The sequence below is a fragment of the Drechmeria coniospora genome, chromosome 03 (assembly GCF_001625195.1).
Source record: "Drechmeria coniospora strain ARSEF 6962 chromosome 03, whole genome shotgun sequence".
Classification (NCBI taxonomy): domain Eukaryota; kingdom Fungi; phylum Ascomycota; class Sordariomycetes; order Hypocreales; family Ophiocordycipitaceae; genus Drechmeria; species Drechmeria coniospora.
The window spans coordinates 3,086,859-3,104,301 of record NC_054391.1 but is presented as its reverse complement, the minus strand read 5'-3'; the positions used below and the strand labels follow the sequence as shown (position 1 = coordinate 3,104,301).

General features: G+C 55.3%; 3 protein-coding genes across 3 annotated transcripts; 1 reads left to right on the top strand and 2 right to left on the bottom strand.

Moving 5' to 3' along the window:
• Nucleotides 1-2,128: 2,128 nt before the first annotated feature.
• Nucleotides 2,129-4,818, top strand: DCS_06673 (uncharacterized protein; the record flags this gene model as incomplete). Its single annotated transcript, XM_040803961.1, has 5 exons — nucleotides 2,129-2,309; nucleotides 2,410-2,833; nucleotides 2,902-4,073; nucleotides 4,149-4,592; nucleotides 4,667-4,818. 5 exons carry the CDS (start codon nucleotides 2,129-2,131, stop codon nucleotides 4,816-4,818), a joined length of 2,373 nt encoding a protein of 790 aa, XP_040654065.1.
• A 577-nt stretch (nucleotides 4,819-5,395) lies between these two features.
• Nucleotides 5,396-7,800, bottom strand: DCS_06672 (uncharacterized protein; the record flags this gene model as incomplete). The annotated part of the gene is made up of 5 exons (XM_040803960.1): nucleotides 5,396-5,500; nucleotides 5,564-6,811; nucleotides 6,871-7,275; nucleotides 7,328-7,524; nucleotides 7,587-7,800. 5 exons carry the CDS (start codon nucleotides 7,798-7,800, stop codon nucleotides 5,396-5,398), a joined length of 2,169 nt encoding a protein of 722 aa, XP_040654064.1.
• Nucleotides 7,801-13,729: 5,929 nt separating this feature from the next.
• Nucleotides 13,730-17,095, bottom strand: DCS_06671 (WD repeat protein; the record flags this gene model as incomplete). Its single annotated transcript, XM_040803959.1, has 1 exon — nucleotides 13,730-17,095. One exon carries the CDS (start codon nucleotides 17,093-17,095, stop codon nucleotides 13,730-13,732), a length of 3,366 nt encoding a protein of 1,121 aa, XP_040654063.1.
• Between the last annotated feature and the right edge of the window lie 348 nt (nucleotides 17,096-17,443).

Here is a 17,443-nt window from a genome sequence, read left to right as displayed (position 1 = left end):
GTTTTGGTCGCGAAGTGCAATCAATCGTGGCTATACTTGGTGGGGTGGCAACAGTGCCGATTCACTGTAGTGATAGCGCAGCCATAATTGAATCGTCACCATCGTCCACACGTAGGTAAGTGTTGACTGACTGGACTGTACTGTATTACTGGATTGTACTGTACTGGACTGTACTGTGCTGTGCTGTGCTGTGCTGTGCTGTACTGTACTGGACTGTACTGTGCTGTGCTGTGCTGTGCTGTGCTGTGCTGTGCTGTGCTGTGCTGTGCTGTGCTGTGCTGTGCTGTGCTGTGCTGTGCTGTGCTGTGCTGTGCTGTGCTGTGCTGTGCTGTGCTGTGCTGTGCTGTGCTGTGCTGTGCTGTGCTGTGCTGTGCTGTGCTTACTGTACTTAGTTGTCGTTGTACAGTACATCAAGTACAGTGTGTAGAGCTGCGTCGCCCGCCCCTCTTTTCGCGAGTAAGTACTTGGGTGGTACGGAGTAATACTTGGTGTGAACGATACCTGTAGTTAATTACCGGTACAACTAATTACATGAACAACTGCACATGTGCCCCGTCCTCCGCTCTGCGCCTTCGTACTGTACTGTATTTTGTGTACTTGAGTACAGTACTGTACTGTAAGTTGTACAAGTATAAGTAACGGAGTACAGTATTAATGTGAGCGCATGCAAGTACTTAATTACTGGCGTCGCGCATTCGCCCGTACCATGGTCTTGCCATGCCCAAGCACAAGTACCTAAGTGCTAGGTAATTACTTACTCGGTCAAACTCCTCTGCAGGGGGGATTACAGTACTTGTACGGAGTATTGTACCTTCGTTTAGTTGCAAGTAGTCCGTACAGCTATGCACTTGAGTGCAAGTTACTCCGTTCATGTAAGTACATGTAATTACCGTGCAAGTTCTCCGTACAAGCACGGAGTACAACTACTCAGTCAGGTACGGTGCTTGTCCACTTACTGTACACACACGGACACACTGTGCCTTGGTGAAATAAGTAATTCAACGTGGGCTGGCTACAACAACCGCCCACCCTCAGGTTCGGTACGATTAACAATAAATAGCGTTCCCCCGAAACTGGCAAATCTGCTATAGGGTAGCAAAACGAGTTCAAGGCATGCCAAGTCCCTGCAGCGCTCAAGAAACGTGTGAATCATTTCACCTCAAGCATCCACTGAAGCCAACGGACAGACCCCTTCCACATGTACGCCCCCCCCCCACTGTACATCTGGTTAGAGTGTGGAAGCCGTATTCGCGCTGTAAATATAATGCAAAATAAACAGTATGGCTATTCTGCGTTTTTATTTGCAAAGAGTTCTTTCGTCGTTGATTGCAATAAAGTCGGATGCAAGTACGGAAAAACATGACGGAAAGCGGTGTTGAAAATTCTGGTGCAAGGAACCATGGCACCCCCTGTCAGATGCACCCAGAAGCATCTCACTCCGCTCCATTATTTTAGTCGACCATACTTGTGGACCGTACGGAGCACTCCGTCCTTGCATGTGTGCAGCTCTTCGTGCCTCACGCCGTTCCCACATTGGCATCATTCACCTCCCGCTTCGCTCGTTCCGTCTCCATGGGTACCATCCGCCCATGGGAACATGGTGACGACCCGAAATACTTGGTACGACCAACCCAACCTGCGGTTCCTTACTCGTATCCCAACGCCGTACAGGTGGGCTTGGGCCACGGTATGGCGGTATCCTCACCTCGAGCTCTTCGTGGAGCTTGACGAGTCGACCGTCGGTCCTCTGTGCGTCATTCCCACGGCACAGACAGGCAGGTATGGACTGTGGCCAACCCCATGATGGCTGCCTCGTGGCATCGAACAAGACGTGTCCGTACATGTGCACCGCTGACGCAAGGAAACTAGCAACGCATCCAAGTGTACGTCCGCATAAGAGTGCATGCCATCGCGGCCCGCGCCCTCCATCGACGTCACCGACGAGAGCAGGCCGTCCCTCCTCTTCCTTCCGCTCCTCTCCAGTGGTGCTGGTCATTGTTGCACGATTCTCAAAGAGGCGCAACGGTCGTCGTAAAACCACGCCTGCTGGACATTCCGAATCTGGCAGCTGTTTTCGCCTAGCATCTCTGCTCGTTCCTTTCTTCGCCGTTGCTCGTCCTCCACCGCCATGAGACCTTTCTCCTCGGCGCTTCTCGTGGCCTTTGCCTTGGTATTGGGCCTCGAGCGTGGTAACCTTCCGCACGCTGCTGCCGGCGACGTTGGGGATCAAGCCCCCGGTTTGGACCCGGTGCCACCATCGTCGCCCCCCCCCTCCTACGAGGAAGCGATCGAGGTCGGAGGTTCGACTCGTAAGTCTCCTTCTCATGGCCACAAAAGGCGCCGCGCGTCGGGTCACGCCTGGATCTCCAATGCTGGCATGAGCCGGACTAACCTTTGCGGAGGGTGCAGCGACCACCAAGTCTGGCCATCGTCATACGACAGAAAACCCACTGCGCGCATTGGAGATACACCCCATCTACCGCTGGCTGAAGGATAGAGACGCGCCGACCAACTGCTTCTTCGTAGTCGTTGCCCGACTTCTTCGTACCACGGTTGCCGAAATTATCCGTCGATCTGGCCTTGACTTGCCTCCGAATGGACGAGGTAACGGCATAACCCTAGACGATGTGTTTGCTGCCTTTGAACGGCTCGGTATCCGCCTCCGTATCCTGTCATTTCGAGGCCCCGTGGAACCTAGCGCCCCAGGGCCGATTCAGCACCTAATATATTGCAGGCGAACGGTTCGTGGACGGCGTTGGCGTCGGCTGCCGCCTCGTGAGATCGGCGTGGTGTACGTTCGCCCCACCGAGAGCATACACGCTGTTGTCGTCAGGTTCGTACCCAGGGAAGCGCCTTGGTCTTGCATCGCCGGCAAATGATGCTAACGCCCGCGGTTCGTAGGAACGCTGGAAGGGCTGGCACCCTCTACGTCGATTACCAAGCAGACCCTGCCGGGAGAGACGCTTGGCCTGATGTGCGGCAGTCCAACATCTGCTTCTATTTCTATGTCGACGAAGAAGCATCTTCCGCAAACTTCGCCGTGGCCCATCGATGGCGAACGGTGGAAGCCAGTGCCCAAGAAGCGGCGGCTGAGGCTGCCCAACCGAACTCCGACGACGCTTCTGCACTGCCCAACTCCAACGATGAAAGTGTTGGGTTCGTGGAAGACATCACGGACGCCCTGAATGTTCCATTCGAGGACCCTACCGAAAACACCGAGACTATACACCCCGACCAGCAGGCGCAACCGCCGCCCGAAGAAGTAGCCACGACGAACACTCCGAATACGGGGGATGGTCCCCAAGACACGATGGAAACCAACGCAGAATCCATGGGAGATGCTACTGCCGTCGAAGATATTGCCATGCCGAACACTCCGAATACGGGGGGCAATTCCCAAGACACGGTCGACACCAACGCAGAATCCGTGGGAGATGCCACTGCTGTCGAAGAAATAGCCATGCCGAACACTTCGAATACGGGGGGCGATGTCCAAGACACGGTCGACAACACACCTGTCCCGCTACAGCAAACCCCTACCGAGCAAGAAGCGGAGGCTGCGGCATCTTCCATTCCCACCCCAACCGCCGGAGTCGACCTTCAAACCCTCAATCCCAGCATGGTCGCACGCATCTTCGCAGGCCTGCTCAACAGAGATATGTGTATTCGTTACCTAGTTTTAGTGGCAAACGCCCGAGAAAGATTCCCCGAAAAACCACATTTCCATGGAAAGCGTGCCGAGGAAGTGAAGGATACGTCATGTGCCGAGCTGAAATACGAAGTCGAAAGGTCGCAAGCTTGCAGCCAAATAACAAGCCTCGAGATTGGCATTTTCTTATCCCCTGATCGTGGCTCGGGTACATATGACTACATCCTCGCCACAATTGGCAACGAAACTGTAGAGCTCGGATTTAACACGAACGGAGGGTATGACGCTTGGAAACAGGTGGATTTAAAATCAGCCTTTGGTTCGGACACGATCGATATTCGCCGTGTGCAAAGCCTGGAGCTTGTTGACAAGGGACGAACATGGACAATCAGCTTATTTCGAAACGACGAGTGGAAGGTTAAAGGTAAGCTTTAATGGAGGAAAACCTTTCGCGGAGCATTACCGAGTGCGATGGACGGAACTGGTGCTAACGATGCAGATATTATCCTTCGCGCACAATGCGACACACCAGGCTTTCGGCTGGAATACGACAGCCTCATGTCGCTCAACAAGGCTTACCGACATCCAGCAGCAACAACGGGCGGTGTGCAACCTTATGAACCGGCAGTGGTCGCAAAATTTGACATCAATCCTTTGCATTGGTACATGGCACCCTGCTACCTTATCAAGGAACTGCATTATGAATTCAAGGTAGGCTCGGCGCCTTGGTCTGGGTCCTGGGATTCATTATCGTTATCCTTCCAACGAGGCAAGCATTCAATCAACTTGACGAAAGAATTCTGGCCGGAAACAGAAGTGGCCCTCCCCGTTAATCTCACCAGGATGTTCGGTAGCGAGACGGTTGACATTCGTACCATTAAGGAGATGTCTGTGCAGGAGGAGTACAGCGGGAAAAGCGGCACGGATTGGTGGAAGTTTGCAAGTACGTTTTGCCCTTGCTACAAAGCATTAGTATCTTCAATCGCTGATTCCATGCGTTGTCTTGATTGTTCGCAGGCATTACACTGAAAGCAACGTGTGCCTATGGTCCGACGAAAATGGCAATGGACAAATATAAAAACATAAACAGATGGTTCGGATACGACCGCTCGCAGAAAACCGTTTGGTCGGGCGATTTCACTTACGGAAACTGGGAAGTGATGGCGTGAGAGAAAGACAAGAAAAGGCGAACCCCGTTGGCAAGATGGCATACTCGGCGAGGAGCAAGGACGTCGGGAAGCAAAGAGCTACTACCTACCCCCATGCAGCACTGGACTATTTATTATCAATCTCGCCACTTCGATGCAGATCCTGGCGCTCAGCCCCCTAGGCACCACTAACTATTTGTTATCAAACTCGCCACTTCGATGTTTATTCTTAGTATATACGGCAGTTTCTGTCGCTCACCCCCTTGGGCACCGCTAGACTATTTATTTCAAACTCGCCACTTCAATGTTGCGTACTCTCAATATATATACGGCACATATTGTTGTCGCTTACCCCCTAGGCACTCTAGGTACCACTAGACTATTATTCATTATCAATCTCCATGCTTTTTTGACGTTGTATTCTCAATATGTACGACAGATCCTGTCGCTTACTGCCTGCCCGAAAGCTTGTGACAGCGGCTGCGATACACTCGACATCTCCGCCGCGATATCCGCGGCGCAGGAGCTTGACAACGAATGTTTCATGTATTAAAACATATACTACTACCTCGTACATGCCGAACCGTCCATGCCGCCATTACCCATCGCCAGCTACCTGGTAGCTACGCCGTTCCGGCCCACCTCTACCACCCACACTCTTCCGCGGCTTCCCCTTTACGCATCTTAGTGGTTCTTCCAAACCCTGCATTTTGCACGTTAGTACCGAGTAGGAGGAAGCGGGAACGATTGGAAGTGAGCAACGTACAGCATGTCGCATTCGGTGCTGTTGCGCACCGTAGATATGTACGGCATCGTCGCTCCGTTCTACAACATCATCAGCTTCCACTTCGGCACAAAAGGGGAGAAGAGGGCATCGAACCAGTTGCGGCCCCGCCCTTCCGATCATCCATCTGTCTTTCCATCTGGCTATGCAATGGTATTGAACCTTGTGGTCTTTGTCGTAGCCGCCAACGATTGCGTGATAGCCTCGAGGCACGAGGCCATGTACTGATTTCTGAAACTCCATTCTCGTTTCGTCGAATGGTAAAATTTCATACTTGCCTTGATGAACGACAACCTCGTTGTTGTAAACAAGCGCACAACCTCGGTATTTGTCGGGGTCGACCATGCAAGGAAAGACGCCTCCGTCAAAGTCGCGAGCCCAGCCGAGATAGATGGGTGCCGGTTGCTCAAAATGGTCCTGGTTGACATACGGCACGGCGCCGACCCCGGCCTTCAAGGGAAATTTGCTTCTAGGGTCGACGGGGACCTGAAGGCTGACTTGGTTTTCCTGCCTCTGCATGTGATAGAGGATGGCATCAACCTCGCGAGGGTCAAGCTCATGCTCCAGCTTGTCGATTTCCTGCCAGAACAGCTGGTTCGAGTGCACTTTCCCCTCGGTTCCGTCCGTGTATAAGACCTTCATCATGCCACCTTGCGTCGTCTCTTCCAACGACTGTATTTCCCTGGCAGATTTCATCACACGAGCTTGGTATTCCTTTCGGAGGTCCTCGGCGATGAGGTCTGCCGGCACCCACTCCGTACTGCCGTCGGTGTACTTGACCAGGTATTCGTAGTGCTCGGTCCAATCGATCCAGGTCGAGTTCAGAGACCGCGCCACCGCCTTCACATGCCGGCAGTGCAGTAGTCCATCGACGGCGACCTCTTCCATGTGGATCTCTTCATGTGTTATGTTGTGAAGATTGATGGGGCTTATGTGGCTGAAGCCATCGACGAGGGTTTTCGTGTAGTGGAACGATCGGACTTTTCCAAAGGCCTGAGGGTGATCTCGAATCAGTTCGAGGACCTTTGTCGGCAAGCGACTAATCCACGGCGTTTCCACGCGATAGCTCCCCTCGACCACGTTTTCCAGAATGGGGGAAATGCGCCAAGTATCAACCTCGAACTGGCCATGACCTTTGACGCTGACCTTGGCCGTCCCCTGAGGCTCGACGCGCTTGGCATGTTCCGTGATGGCTTTTATTTCCGGCTTCTCGAGGTCGCGTGTCATGACCTGACGTCGGCGTGTTAGCATGGCGGTAGCCGTGGTCGAGGGATATTCATGAGACGTACCCTGAACGACTTGAGCTTGATTTGATGGCTGTCTCCGGTCAATCTGCTTTCATAACCTGCAGCTTTCGACAACTCGTTGAACTGCTTGGCATATGCCCGCTGATCGATAAGATTTTGCGCATACTCTCCATACGCCTCGTTTGCATTGCCGACGGTCAGTGAGACTTTGGCTTGAGGATTACCCTGCTCGACTTTGCCGCCTCGGATGATGGATACGAATGGCGTTTCAGCCTTGGGCTTGCTTCCCTTTGTCAAAACCTCGACATCTTCCATGACGCCGGAAATCTCTCGCGTGACGAGCCTTCCCATGTAGCTTAAAAGACGTTGGTCGTTGGCGGCAAAGAATACGCTGAGCGATGCGTCACTCGTCGTCTTGACCACCTTCTGACCCTCGATTCGATGTATCTTGACGGCTTAGCGGAGAGGGACGAATGGACGGCGGCGAGCACAGGCTTACCACGGTTTGTCTGCTCTTGGCAGCATTCGGCACGGATTTCAGACCAACGAATCCGTCCATGACGGCAATGGTAACGACGTCGAACAAATCTCCGGCCAGGTGATCGTAGTTGCTTTGATTGAAAGCCCAAACGACATTCTGTGCGGCCGCGACGAAACCGTGGGGGTGTGGGTGTCCGTGGATCTGGCTTTCGATGACTTGTCCATGGCCCGTCAGCGGACGCTCGAATCGTGCTCGACACCCTTCGCCGTGGACTCACTTGTGATGGCACCATCGGCAGCGATGCCTCCCAAGACACCTGCCAGGATCGGCGCGGCAAGCCCGTCCGTACCGATGGTGAGAGCCGCGGCGCTGAGGACCACGACGGTGCGCGTCGCCATTTCTTCAGCACGCACGCCGCCCTCATTGTCGCCCAGGATAAAGTGCACGACTCCTACGGCAAAGTTAGAAAGAAAGGGTAGAAGACGAGCCATCATGCGGCGTCGGACCTGCCTTTGATGTGGCCCACAACAGGGATGGCGTTCAAGAAATCGGAACCGGTGCTCAAAGGATGATTCCACCACGCGTCGACGAACTCGTCCTGCGTTCTCCGGGCACCCTCCGAGTCCCCGGTCACCCATTGGAACAGGGACTTGAGTTGGGAGACGGCAGGTATGGCCGACATTTTCTCCAGCAGCTGTCGGACAGGTGGTCACGTCACTCGGCAGGTAACATGAATCCGGGGAGGCGGGTGGGAATGCTCGACTCTTATATACCCACCGTGCCAGTAGAAGGCACTGCCCACACGCAGGGAAGCATGCGTACCTGTTCCCTGCACTTGTGCTTTGGGGTATAACACTCGTGTGCTTGCAATACTTTGGGCAGGACGGGGCAGGCAGCAAGAGACGGGGTATTCGTGGGAGGACCGTGTCTGTACAGGAACCTGTTAGCTGCTCGCATGCAAGGGCGGCAAGCAAATGTGCATACCTGCATCCACCACGACCGCGAGCACATGCATGTACTTACTTGGGTGCCAACCATGCTTGCACCACACCTACCTGCAGGCACGGGCACGCTTCATCCGACACGACGGACCCTGCCGGGGGGGGGGGGGGGATGCTGGCCCGTGAGTCAAGACGAATCTCGCGGCATGACTAAATCTGGCGTCTTCCACCTAACAATAGACATCCCCAACGAGTCGTTAAATTGGATGCCCCGTCACTCGGCGGCATTCTGCGCAGCGCTCGGTGTGGATGCAGGGATGGGAGCTTCCACCAGTGCACAGCGCAAGTACTTGCGGCCACAGATGTTAGCATGACGCATTACTCCGTACATGTACGGATGCTGTGCGTGCTGGAGGATATGCCTGTACTTACTCGCACACAGGCACGAAGCCATGGACGGCGGATCGGCTCAGGCGTGCTGTACACGCGGTACCGACGGTGCTGATTACCGGTGCTCGTAGCCTGGGCTTGTACTTGTACCGTAGGCACAGTCCGCACAAGAACCAGCAGAGTCTTTCAACGGCTTCCAGTTCCGGATGAATCTTGGGTCAACTCCACTCCTCGTCCGCCAAGCGCCCATACACGGAGGGTACCGTCGATGCAGAGGCACACGTACGCCATGTCGACGCAGCACGTCCATGGCGAGCACATCAAGTGCATGTACGCCGCGCGAGCGTATGCGGGTACGACTACCCTCTGTGCGAAAAACCAACGCAAGCACAATGCGATGTCAAAATACTGTCGTGTGGTTGCATGTCGTTGCATGGCATTGGCGTAGTCGCACGTGTGCTGACTAAGTAGAAAGCATCAAACGATGCGAGTAAGTACATGGTACAAGGGCTGGTATACTTGAGCAAGCACTAAACGTTGTACCAACTAACGGAGCACGGAGTATTAATATGTACTCCGTACGGAGTATGCGGGTTTCGAATTGCCCACTTGCCGAGCGGACGAGCACGTTCATGTACTGTAGTTGTACTCCGTACATGCAATACAAATATAAGTAGGTACTTGCAACTACAGTACATCCAAGCACAGTGTAGCACTACAAGTACATGTACAGTAAGTTCTTATACTCGTACAAGTACTAATGTAAGTGTACTACTACGTACGGAGTACTGGTAGGCAATTGCCACTTACTTACTCCGTACTTACTCCGTACTGCATGCCCCGACCTGGTGCAAGGTGAACATGTACCTAGTACCTAGTACTTACTAGCCGTAGGTGCGCAGGGTACAGTACAAGTATTAGTACCCCAGCGCTCCATGCAAGCAAGTACTGCAAATACTGTAATTACCCCGTACTCCGTACTGCAGTGGTACATTCGCATCCATGTACAATACTGTTACCTGCTGAAGAAGGGCATGTCAAGTCATTCAACGTTGCTCCACCGTCGGCGTCGATGCCATCTCCCGGCCGGCAGTGCAAACTCACATGGATGCAGTACTGTATAAGCACGTCGCGCTGGCGTCCATCTTCAGTCACTCCGAACTGTAGAGCACATGTCATTCATTCATGGACATATACGGACACTTTAATTACAACGTAGGTATCCGCACAGTCCTCACACTCTGGCGTACTTACTGTACAACTACACTTACTTACACCTTCGTACTTGCATGTATTTGTTGTCGTACGCAACTGCGGCACAGTGCTTACAAGTACTCCGCACATGTAGGCGTAAGTACTTACATGTACATGTCGGCTGCAAAAAACAGGCGCCGCACTGAGCGTGAGCTCTTTGGATGCCATACCAGCATGTCGCGACAGCGTACTTTTACCTCCACGGAGTCTTCGGTACAAGTACATGCATGCATCTACTCCATGATGCTTATGATGCTTATCGTGGAGTGTTGCACACCTGCTTGTTGTAGGCACTGGGTACTTGTACACTGGTGTGGAATGTATTGCTTGCTTGGTCGCGAGCACTGTACGGTAGACGTGCTGCTTTACCATGTTACCGTCAGTATCTGCAGGGCGTCACCTCTGCTGGAAAACTCAGTCCGCGCAGTACGTATAAGCAGGTTCAAGTACATGTACTTGCATGTACGGTGCGTCGACACCAGCGCAGAGTGCTTATGAAAGCAGGCGCCTACATGTTACTTGCGCCTACAGTACTGTACATGTAACTTACGCCTACATGTGCACCTACGGCATGTGCGTCGTTATCAAACAAGGAGAGGGGCAAAGCGGCACTGTGCCCATGATTGACAGACCCATGAACCCCATTCCATCTACGTACACCGTCATCTACCTGAACCGTCCGCCAGCAAGAAAGGGTGTCTGCTGGCATGATGAATAGGAACTTTTTGCTAGCTACCATGCAGTACTTACCATGTACCAGTATTAGCCGTGGCTGTGCGGAGCACTGTACATGTAGTGTACATGTAATGGTTGTACTTAAGCACAGCACATGTACTTGCAGTACAGTAAGTACAGGATGTGGTCATCATAGTGGCCCACCTCCCCACAACCAGTCCTCCATGACCAAGAACGAAGCAGCTAAGCTACGGCGTACCAGTATCGAGGCTTCCATGGGGTTGGAAATTAAAATTAACAAATTTACATGTACTTCTGTACATGTACTTACGGTCTTTACACTGCACCAAAGTGTACACCTTCAGAGTTACTGTACGAGTACTCAAGTACAGTACAAGTACTTAGGTGCACCTATTCTGGACTCCGTACGAGTAATACTCTGTACATCACTCGAAACTACTGGCAACAAAGTACAACTAGTTGTACGTGTAATGCTCCCTACAGTAGTTGTACAACTACATGTGCATCCCATTTTGTACCTACATGTATGACTTGCTCCGGTATTTGCACAGGATGCTATCAAGGTTGTACACAGCAACTACAATACACAGATGCAGTCCTGTCCATGTTGCCCTCTGGTGTACGTAAGTACTTGTGCACCGTACAGTACAGCACGGAGTGTTGCACACATGTTTAGCACAGTGTATAATAACTAACTGGAACGTACTAATGCATGTGCAGAGGTCGTGCGTGCTGGACGAGTTCGCTTTTAATTACCATTCCCGTTCCAGCGAGGGGTACGGAATAGCTGTGCTGAATTAAGTAATACAGTATTCCTTACTTGCACGGATACGGAGTACTTGCATCCGCACGGTGCTTGAGTGCTTAGTCACCCAGCCTTCTCCGCACCACTAGACGACGGCAGAATGAAGCAAATGACGGGCAAATTTTCTTTCCTATTCATCCAAGTCCCGTCCCTCCATGATTCTGCTTTCATGCGCATTCGTCTGCCTCCCACTCCAGCATACTTATCGAGTACATGTGCATGTACGGAAAAGTGCATACTTTTACGCCCTCGAAAGCGTGCAGCGCTGTGTGCGGACATGCATTCGGCCTCGTGCCCCTGCCGTGAAGCAGAGGCCTCCTAGTTGTTTTCTTGGTCAAGCATGATCCTTCCCGTCGGATCCACAACCAACCAAGATATAGAAGGGCATCGAGCGGGGATACCAACGAGACCGACTTCTACCAGTACAACTATACGGGCTGTCCGTCATCGTGGCCCCAGAACAAGCTTGGCAGTGCCCGTACATGTGCTGACTGGCTATGGCTTTGGGCGATTCGCAGTTTGAGCCGAATGACTCGATGGCTACGCGCCCGAGGCCGCAAGGCTGGTGCGGCGGTGCGTCAAATCCAGCATCACGCCCCTATCCTGTCCGTTGATTGTCTTTCTTGGTTCAACCAACTGGCCGTGTCGAGCCGTGCACCGTCGCGTCCATCCAGATCGACAGCAGCAAACTTTGTCGGCCACCCTGCGGCGTCCCCCACTTGTGCGTGAATGGCGTGCATACCGTGCATCGGCCTGCTCGCGGGCAGGGCCACGACGAACGCCAACGGCGTGCGGCAGGGAGCGGACGGAGGCGGAACGTGAAGAGGCGACGGAATAAAGTGCCGCACCTACGCTTGCACCGCCCTGGTGGGAGAGAATCACGGGACACGCTTCTCTTCCTCGTCGTCTTTGGAACGGCGACCGCGGCCACGATGTGACGGACAGCATCGCCGACGGATCGACGGCCTGAAAACGCCCGACTCGGTTCATGCCATGGAGAAACATGTGCGGGTATGTACATGCACGACTAGTGAGTGGTGGTGATGAAGCGACAATGACTTGCTGAGCACGAATACTCTTGGCCCCAACTGAACGGCACCTACACCTACGAGTGCATCTAGGGCCGGAGCCGACCGCATGGTGCGAGGTCTGCCGACAGTATGCGCGTGGCCCACGCATTGGCACTGCCGTCACGGAGTACCGAGGAATCACCATTGTTGCACGGAGTACTCCGTACAAGTTACTACTGATTGCTTCCCTCGAAGCGCTAGTTTTCCCCACGGTCATGGGTCTGGCGACCCCGTGACGTTGAGCAAGCAAGTAAGAGGGAGTCCATGGAGTGCCGGTCGTCACCATCATCGGTGTGAGCGAGCACCCCATGCCGATTTTTTTTCCGTACGTGTACTCCGTACTCCGAGGTAATATCTACTGCTGCTGATACTGTACTCCGTACCCAGTCCTTACCTGGATGCCATAATTACCTCGTCTTGCACAACTACTCCACTGCCGCCCGCCAGCTGCTTCATGAGCACGAGCAAGTGCCACGGTGCTCTGGATTTAATTTCCAACTTGGGCACTCTCGTGGACTACTGAAATCCCCCCCAGTGAATGGGCAAGTGCGAGTGTCGAAATGTACACCTAGGTGTAGCTGCGTGCGCCTTTCTCATTGTTGAATTGCCAACTTCGGTTCATGGTGAGGGTGGCGACGACATGCCCGCCATGGATTGCCAAAGCTGGCTCCCAGTACAAGTACACATCTATATGTGCATGTAATAAATCATGGCACAGACGGCAACCGATGGGACCACTTCTTGCTTCCATCACCATGTGCTTGTTGAATCATCACCATGTGCGGGTTCAATCATCACCACGCCGCGCGCGCCTCACTCTCTCGGCTTCGTATGATACGAATCCTCCGAGGCCACCCGGCCTTGCCGATTTGTGGTTGGGACCAGTTCGTAACGGTCCCGGTGCCGGCCGCCATGGCAGCTGCGCAGTCCACATCCGCGACTCCGTGCAACCGGTAGTCGAATGTGTCATGCCCCTCCCTCCACGCCCTGCCTCTGTCGAGCCGGAGGCTATCCGGCCGTACAATCGGCTTCCTTGTAGCATCTTCGCAGTTCTGTTGGTCGCCAAGGTGTCCAATAGACTCTCGCCAACCGATGACGACCACCCATGACCGAGAAACCAAGCGGTGCATGCATGTGTGCATTGCATGGACGGGCGCCGATGTCTCGTCGTCCATGTTGACGCTGATCCGTCGTCGCCTTCCGTCAAGGGCAACCGTCCTCTTGTCGTTTCCGCACGGTGGGAGCCGTGTTTCAGAACCGCCGCTCAACCTGCTCCGGCCCAGCGCCAAACCTCGACGCCGACCCCTCCGAGCACGACGCGGGAGTCGTCTCCATGGCCGACCCGGGCGACGGATCCGGGGTCCGCCACCGCGCTGTAGGCCGATGCCACGAGCGCGACTTCTTGTCCTCGGCGACCCGTCATCCTCCACATCTTCACACGCTGGTCGTTGCTCACGCTCACGCCGACGACCTCGTCATCGTCTCCCTCTCCGCCTCGGCGCAGGAGAACGACACCGTTGACGGCGGCGCCGTGCGCCCTCCGCACGACACCTCGCGTCGAGACCGTGTACCCGTCGCCCTCCTCGTTCTCACTCACGACGGCGGAGCCGACGGCGTTGTCGTCGCCGCCCGTCATGAGCCTGAACCTTGGTCCGACCCGGAGCAGGTCGATGCTCTTGATGCTGCTCTGATGCATCTGAACCGCCTCGGCGAGGACGTGTCGCCGCGCGTCGCCGTCGCCGTCGACCTGTCCCGCCGTCTTCCACAGAGCCACGTGTCCGTCGGTCGACGTCGTGCACAGCCATAGCTGGCCTCGGACAAGTCCGAGATGGCGCGTTTGCGTGAGGCAGGCTCCGGTGTAGCACCCCTGCGCGTGGAGCGCGAAGCCGCCGCCCGTCGTGTAGCGGTACGTCTTGACCGTCGAGTTGGAAAAGGCCAGCGTCACGAGCATTCCGCCTCCGCCGTCGATGCCGCTGATGTCAAAGTCCATGATCCGCAGGTCGCCCAGAGGGCTCTTGTCAGCAAAGACGCCCTCGCAAACGACGGCGAGACCGCCGTATGTGGGAAGCTTGCGTATTCTCCAGACGAACAATTCTTCGTTGCCGCCGCTGCTGAAGAGGTACTCGTCCCCGAACCAGTGCAGTTCCTGGATCCCGGACGCGTGCGCCTTCATCGACGCGAGACATTGCATTTCCGCCCGACCCGGCCCTTGCTCCTCGCGATACGCCCATATTTGGATCAACGTGTCTTCCGCCCCCGAAGCGAGATATCGCCCATTGGAGCTCATCGCCCGTATTTCGCGCCCGTGAGTTCCCGCCTTGAGGGTCTGATGCGGCATTCCGGACTGCGAATATATGTAGAGCTTGGATGTTCGAGTGAAGGCGAGCCAGCAGCGACTCGGGTCCGCGCCGCTGCGGCCCAGTCGAAACTTTCTGTGCGCACCGCCGCACTCGACCGTCGCCACCTCCTCTCGCCTCGTCTCGTTCCAGACCACAAAGTCTTTGCTCCTGAAACCGTACAGGATGAGTTCCGGCTCAGCCCTGTCGCTCGTGAACCATGCACCTTCGATCATCGGGCCAAACGGCGGAGCGTTTTCGTGCAGCAGGTGAAGCTGCGCAGGCGCCCCTCGTTGAAACTGGTAGATGCGGTATTTGCCGTCCCGGCTCGTCAGCAGGAGGTGCACCAGGTCGGATGCTGGTTCGGACGCGGAAGGCAACGGAACAATGCTCGTGATGGCATCGCGGCTGCGAGTCGCAAAATTGACCATCGGACGCCAGCCACCATCCTGCCTCGCGAGAAGGCAGAGCCAGCCACGGCGAGATCCAATGATTAGCAGATTGCCGACCATGGCGGAGGATGTAGCTACGAATCGGCCATCGAGGCCCTTGACGGCCTCGTGGACCAGGACCTTGCCACTCGCGTCGAGAGCAATGTACTGCGAGTCCGGGCTGCCTTGAATGTGAACGAGTACCTGGACGCAAGCCGAGCTGTCAGGTTGTTGAGCGGAGGGTGAGAGACGGTTGATGTCGATGATTCGGCCGGGGACTCTGGCTACGCGCGAAATGCGACCTGGAAGCTGGAAATAGAAGACGTCGCCATTGCTGGTCCCCAAAATGGCAGAGCCGTTGCTCGTCGTTCGGATCGTGTACGTGAATCTGAGGTCGGCCGTCATGCCATCGTCCACCTCCACCTGCCGCCAGGCGAGACCGTCGGCTCGTGGGAAGCTTAGAAACAAACGGCCGAGATTGCTCAGAGCGAGCACCTGGCCGTTGAGAAGAAAGTCGTAGCGGCTGATCATTTCAGACTTGTCTTCTGCCCGCTGGTGGGCGGGCAATGATCGGACCATGTCCTGCATGTCGACGGCAACGATGCCGTCGCCACCAGCCGCCGCACCGGGCGGCGTGCACTCGGCGTCGGGCTCTCTGACGATGTTGATTTTGCTGTCGCCTCCACCGGTGACAATCATCGTCCTCTCGTCGCGGCGGCACAAGACTGCGCCTGCCCACAGGTGCTTTCCTTGGTGCAGCGAGTAGGTTTGGCTATGAGCCAACCGACCCGTTACTCGGTCGTCCTCCAGGACGTCGAATGCAAAGCGCCATCGTTGGGTAGTGGAATCCTCGCCAAAGGAATAGATGGCCAGGGAGCCATGGCCGGGTGATGGGGTGCTTGCGACTCCAAACTTGACGCCCCATATGCGTGAGGCGTGGCCCATGATGACGGCGATGGGCATGACGGCATCTTGCGGTTGCTCCGAGGCATGTTGGCCGTTCAAAGTCGATCGAAAGCCCGTGCCCAGCATGTTGCTTCCTTGCGCGATTGATTTGTCGGTGCCCTCCCGCTCCGTAACGTCCCAGACGCGAATGGTCCGGTCATCACTGCAGCTCGCCAGCAGCCTCATCGGCCGACCATCGGGCAGCAAAATCTCGGGAGACATGTCCACTCCGTAGATGGATCCCTCGTGGCCTGAAAGGTTGAACAATACCACGTACTCTGCGGGCGAGTCGTCGCGGGCGAAGAGATACTTCCACACCACAATGTCGCCAAAGACGGTGCCTGCAGCCACGAGCACCGTGGTAGGCGACAGCCATGAGAGGTGGGCGTTGTAGAGCATCGGCCGCGAGGGGGATGTCAAGGCACCAAAGACGAGGCTGTCGGACACGCCACGGCGAAGAGGCACGACTTCGTTGTGCGCCGTGGCGAGGACGGCGAGCGAAGGGTCCCACGGTGACAGGGCAGCGTCGTAGATCCAATCCGACGCTCTGCCCTTGGCCACCAGCTTGACCGTCTTGTCGGTCTCCAGCGCGCCCAGATGCAAAACGGACAGCAAAGACGACCCCCAGACGAGACATTGTTGGCCGTCCACCTGGATGCCGTGAACGGGCTGGTCCTGGTCGAAGACGGCGAGGCAGCAGATCAACTCGGCCGACGGGCCGTCTGCGGCGTAGATGCTCAGCGAGGCATCCTCACCAGCCAGGACAAATACGGCCCCCGAGGGAGAGGTGTAAAAAGCCAGGGCGGTGATGGGCACCTGGAAGAGTTCCCTCTGAAGTCCCGGCCTCGTCGTCGGCCGTGCCATCCTCGACGTAGTCGCCGAGGAGCTCGCTGGGAGGCTTCGATCCACGGATGCCATGGATTGGCCGGAGAGACCAGTCACGAAAGGCGTCGGACCCGGTGGGGGTGCTCAGAGAGCAAGGTGCCCCATGGCCGAGGGGGACGACATGGAAGTGAGCGTTGGGGTGAGCGACAAGTGTTGTGCTCGCGGATGTGCGTCGGCAGAAACGAAGCCAAATTTTACGTGGGTCAGGTCCAATGCCGCCGCCAGCTAGTCCGATGGCAGCACACCGACGAACAATGGCATTGTTGGTTTAGGTTCACACGACGTCCCAGACGACGTCCCAGACGGGAACGGCCAACGTTGTGATGGCAAAAAAACTTTATTCACAAGACAGATATGTTTTTTTGTGTCATATTCATCATC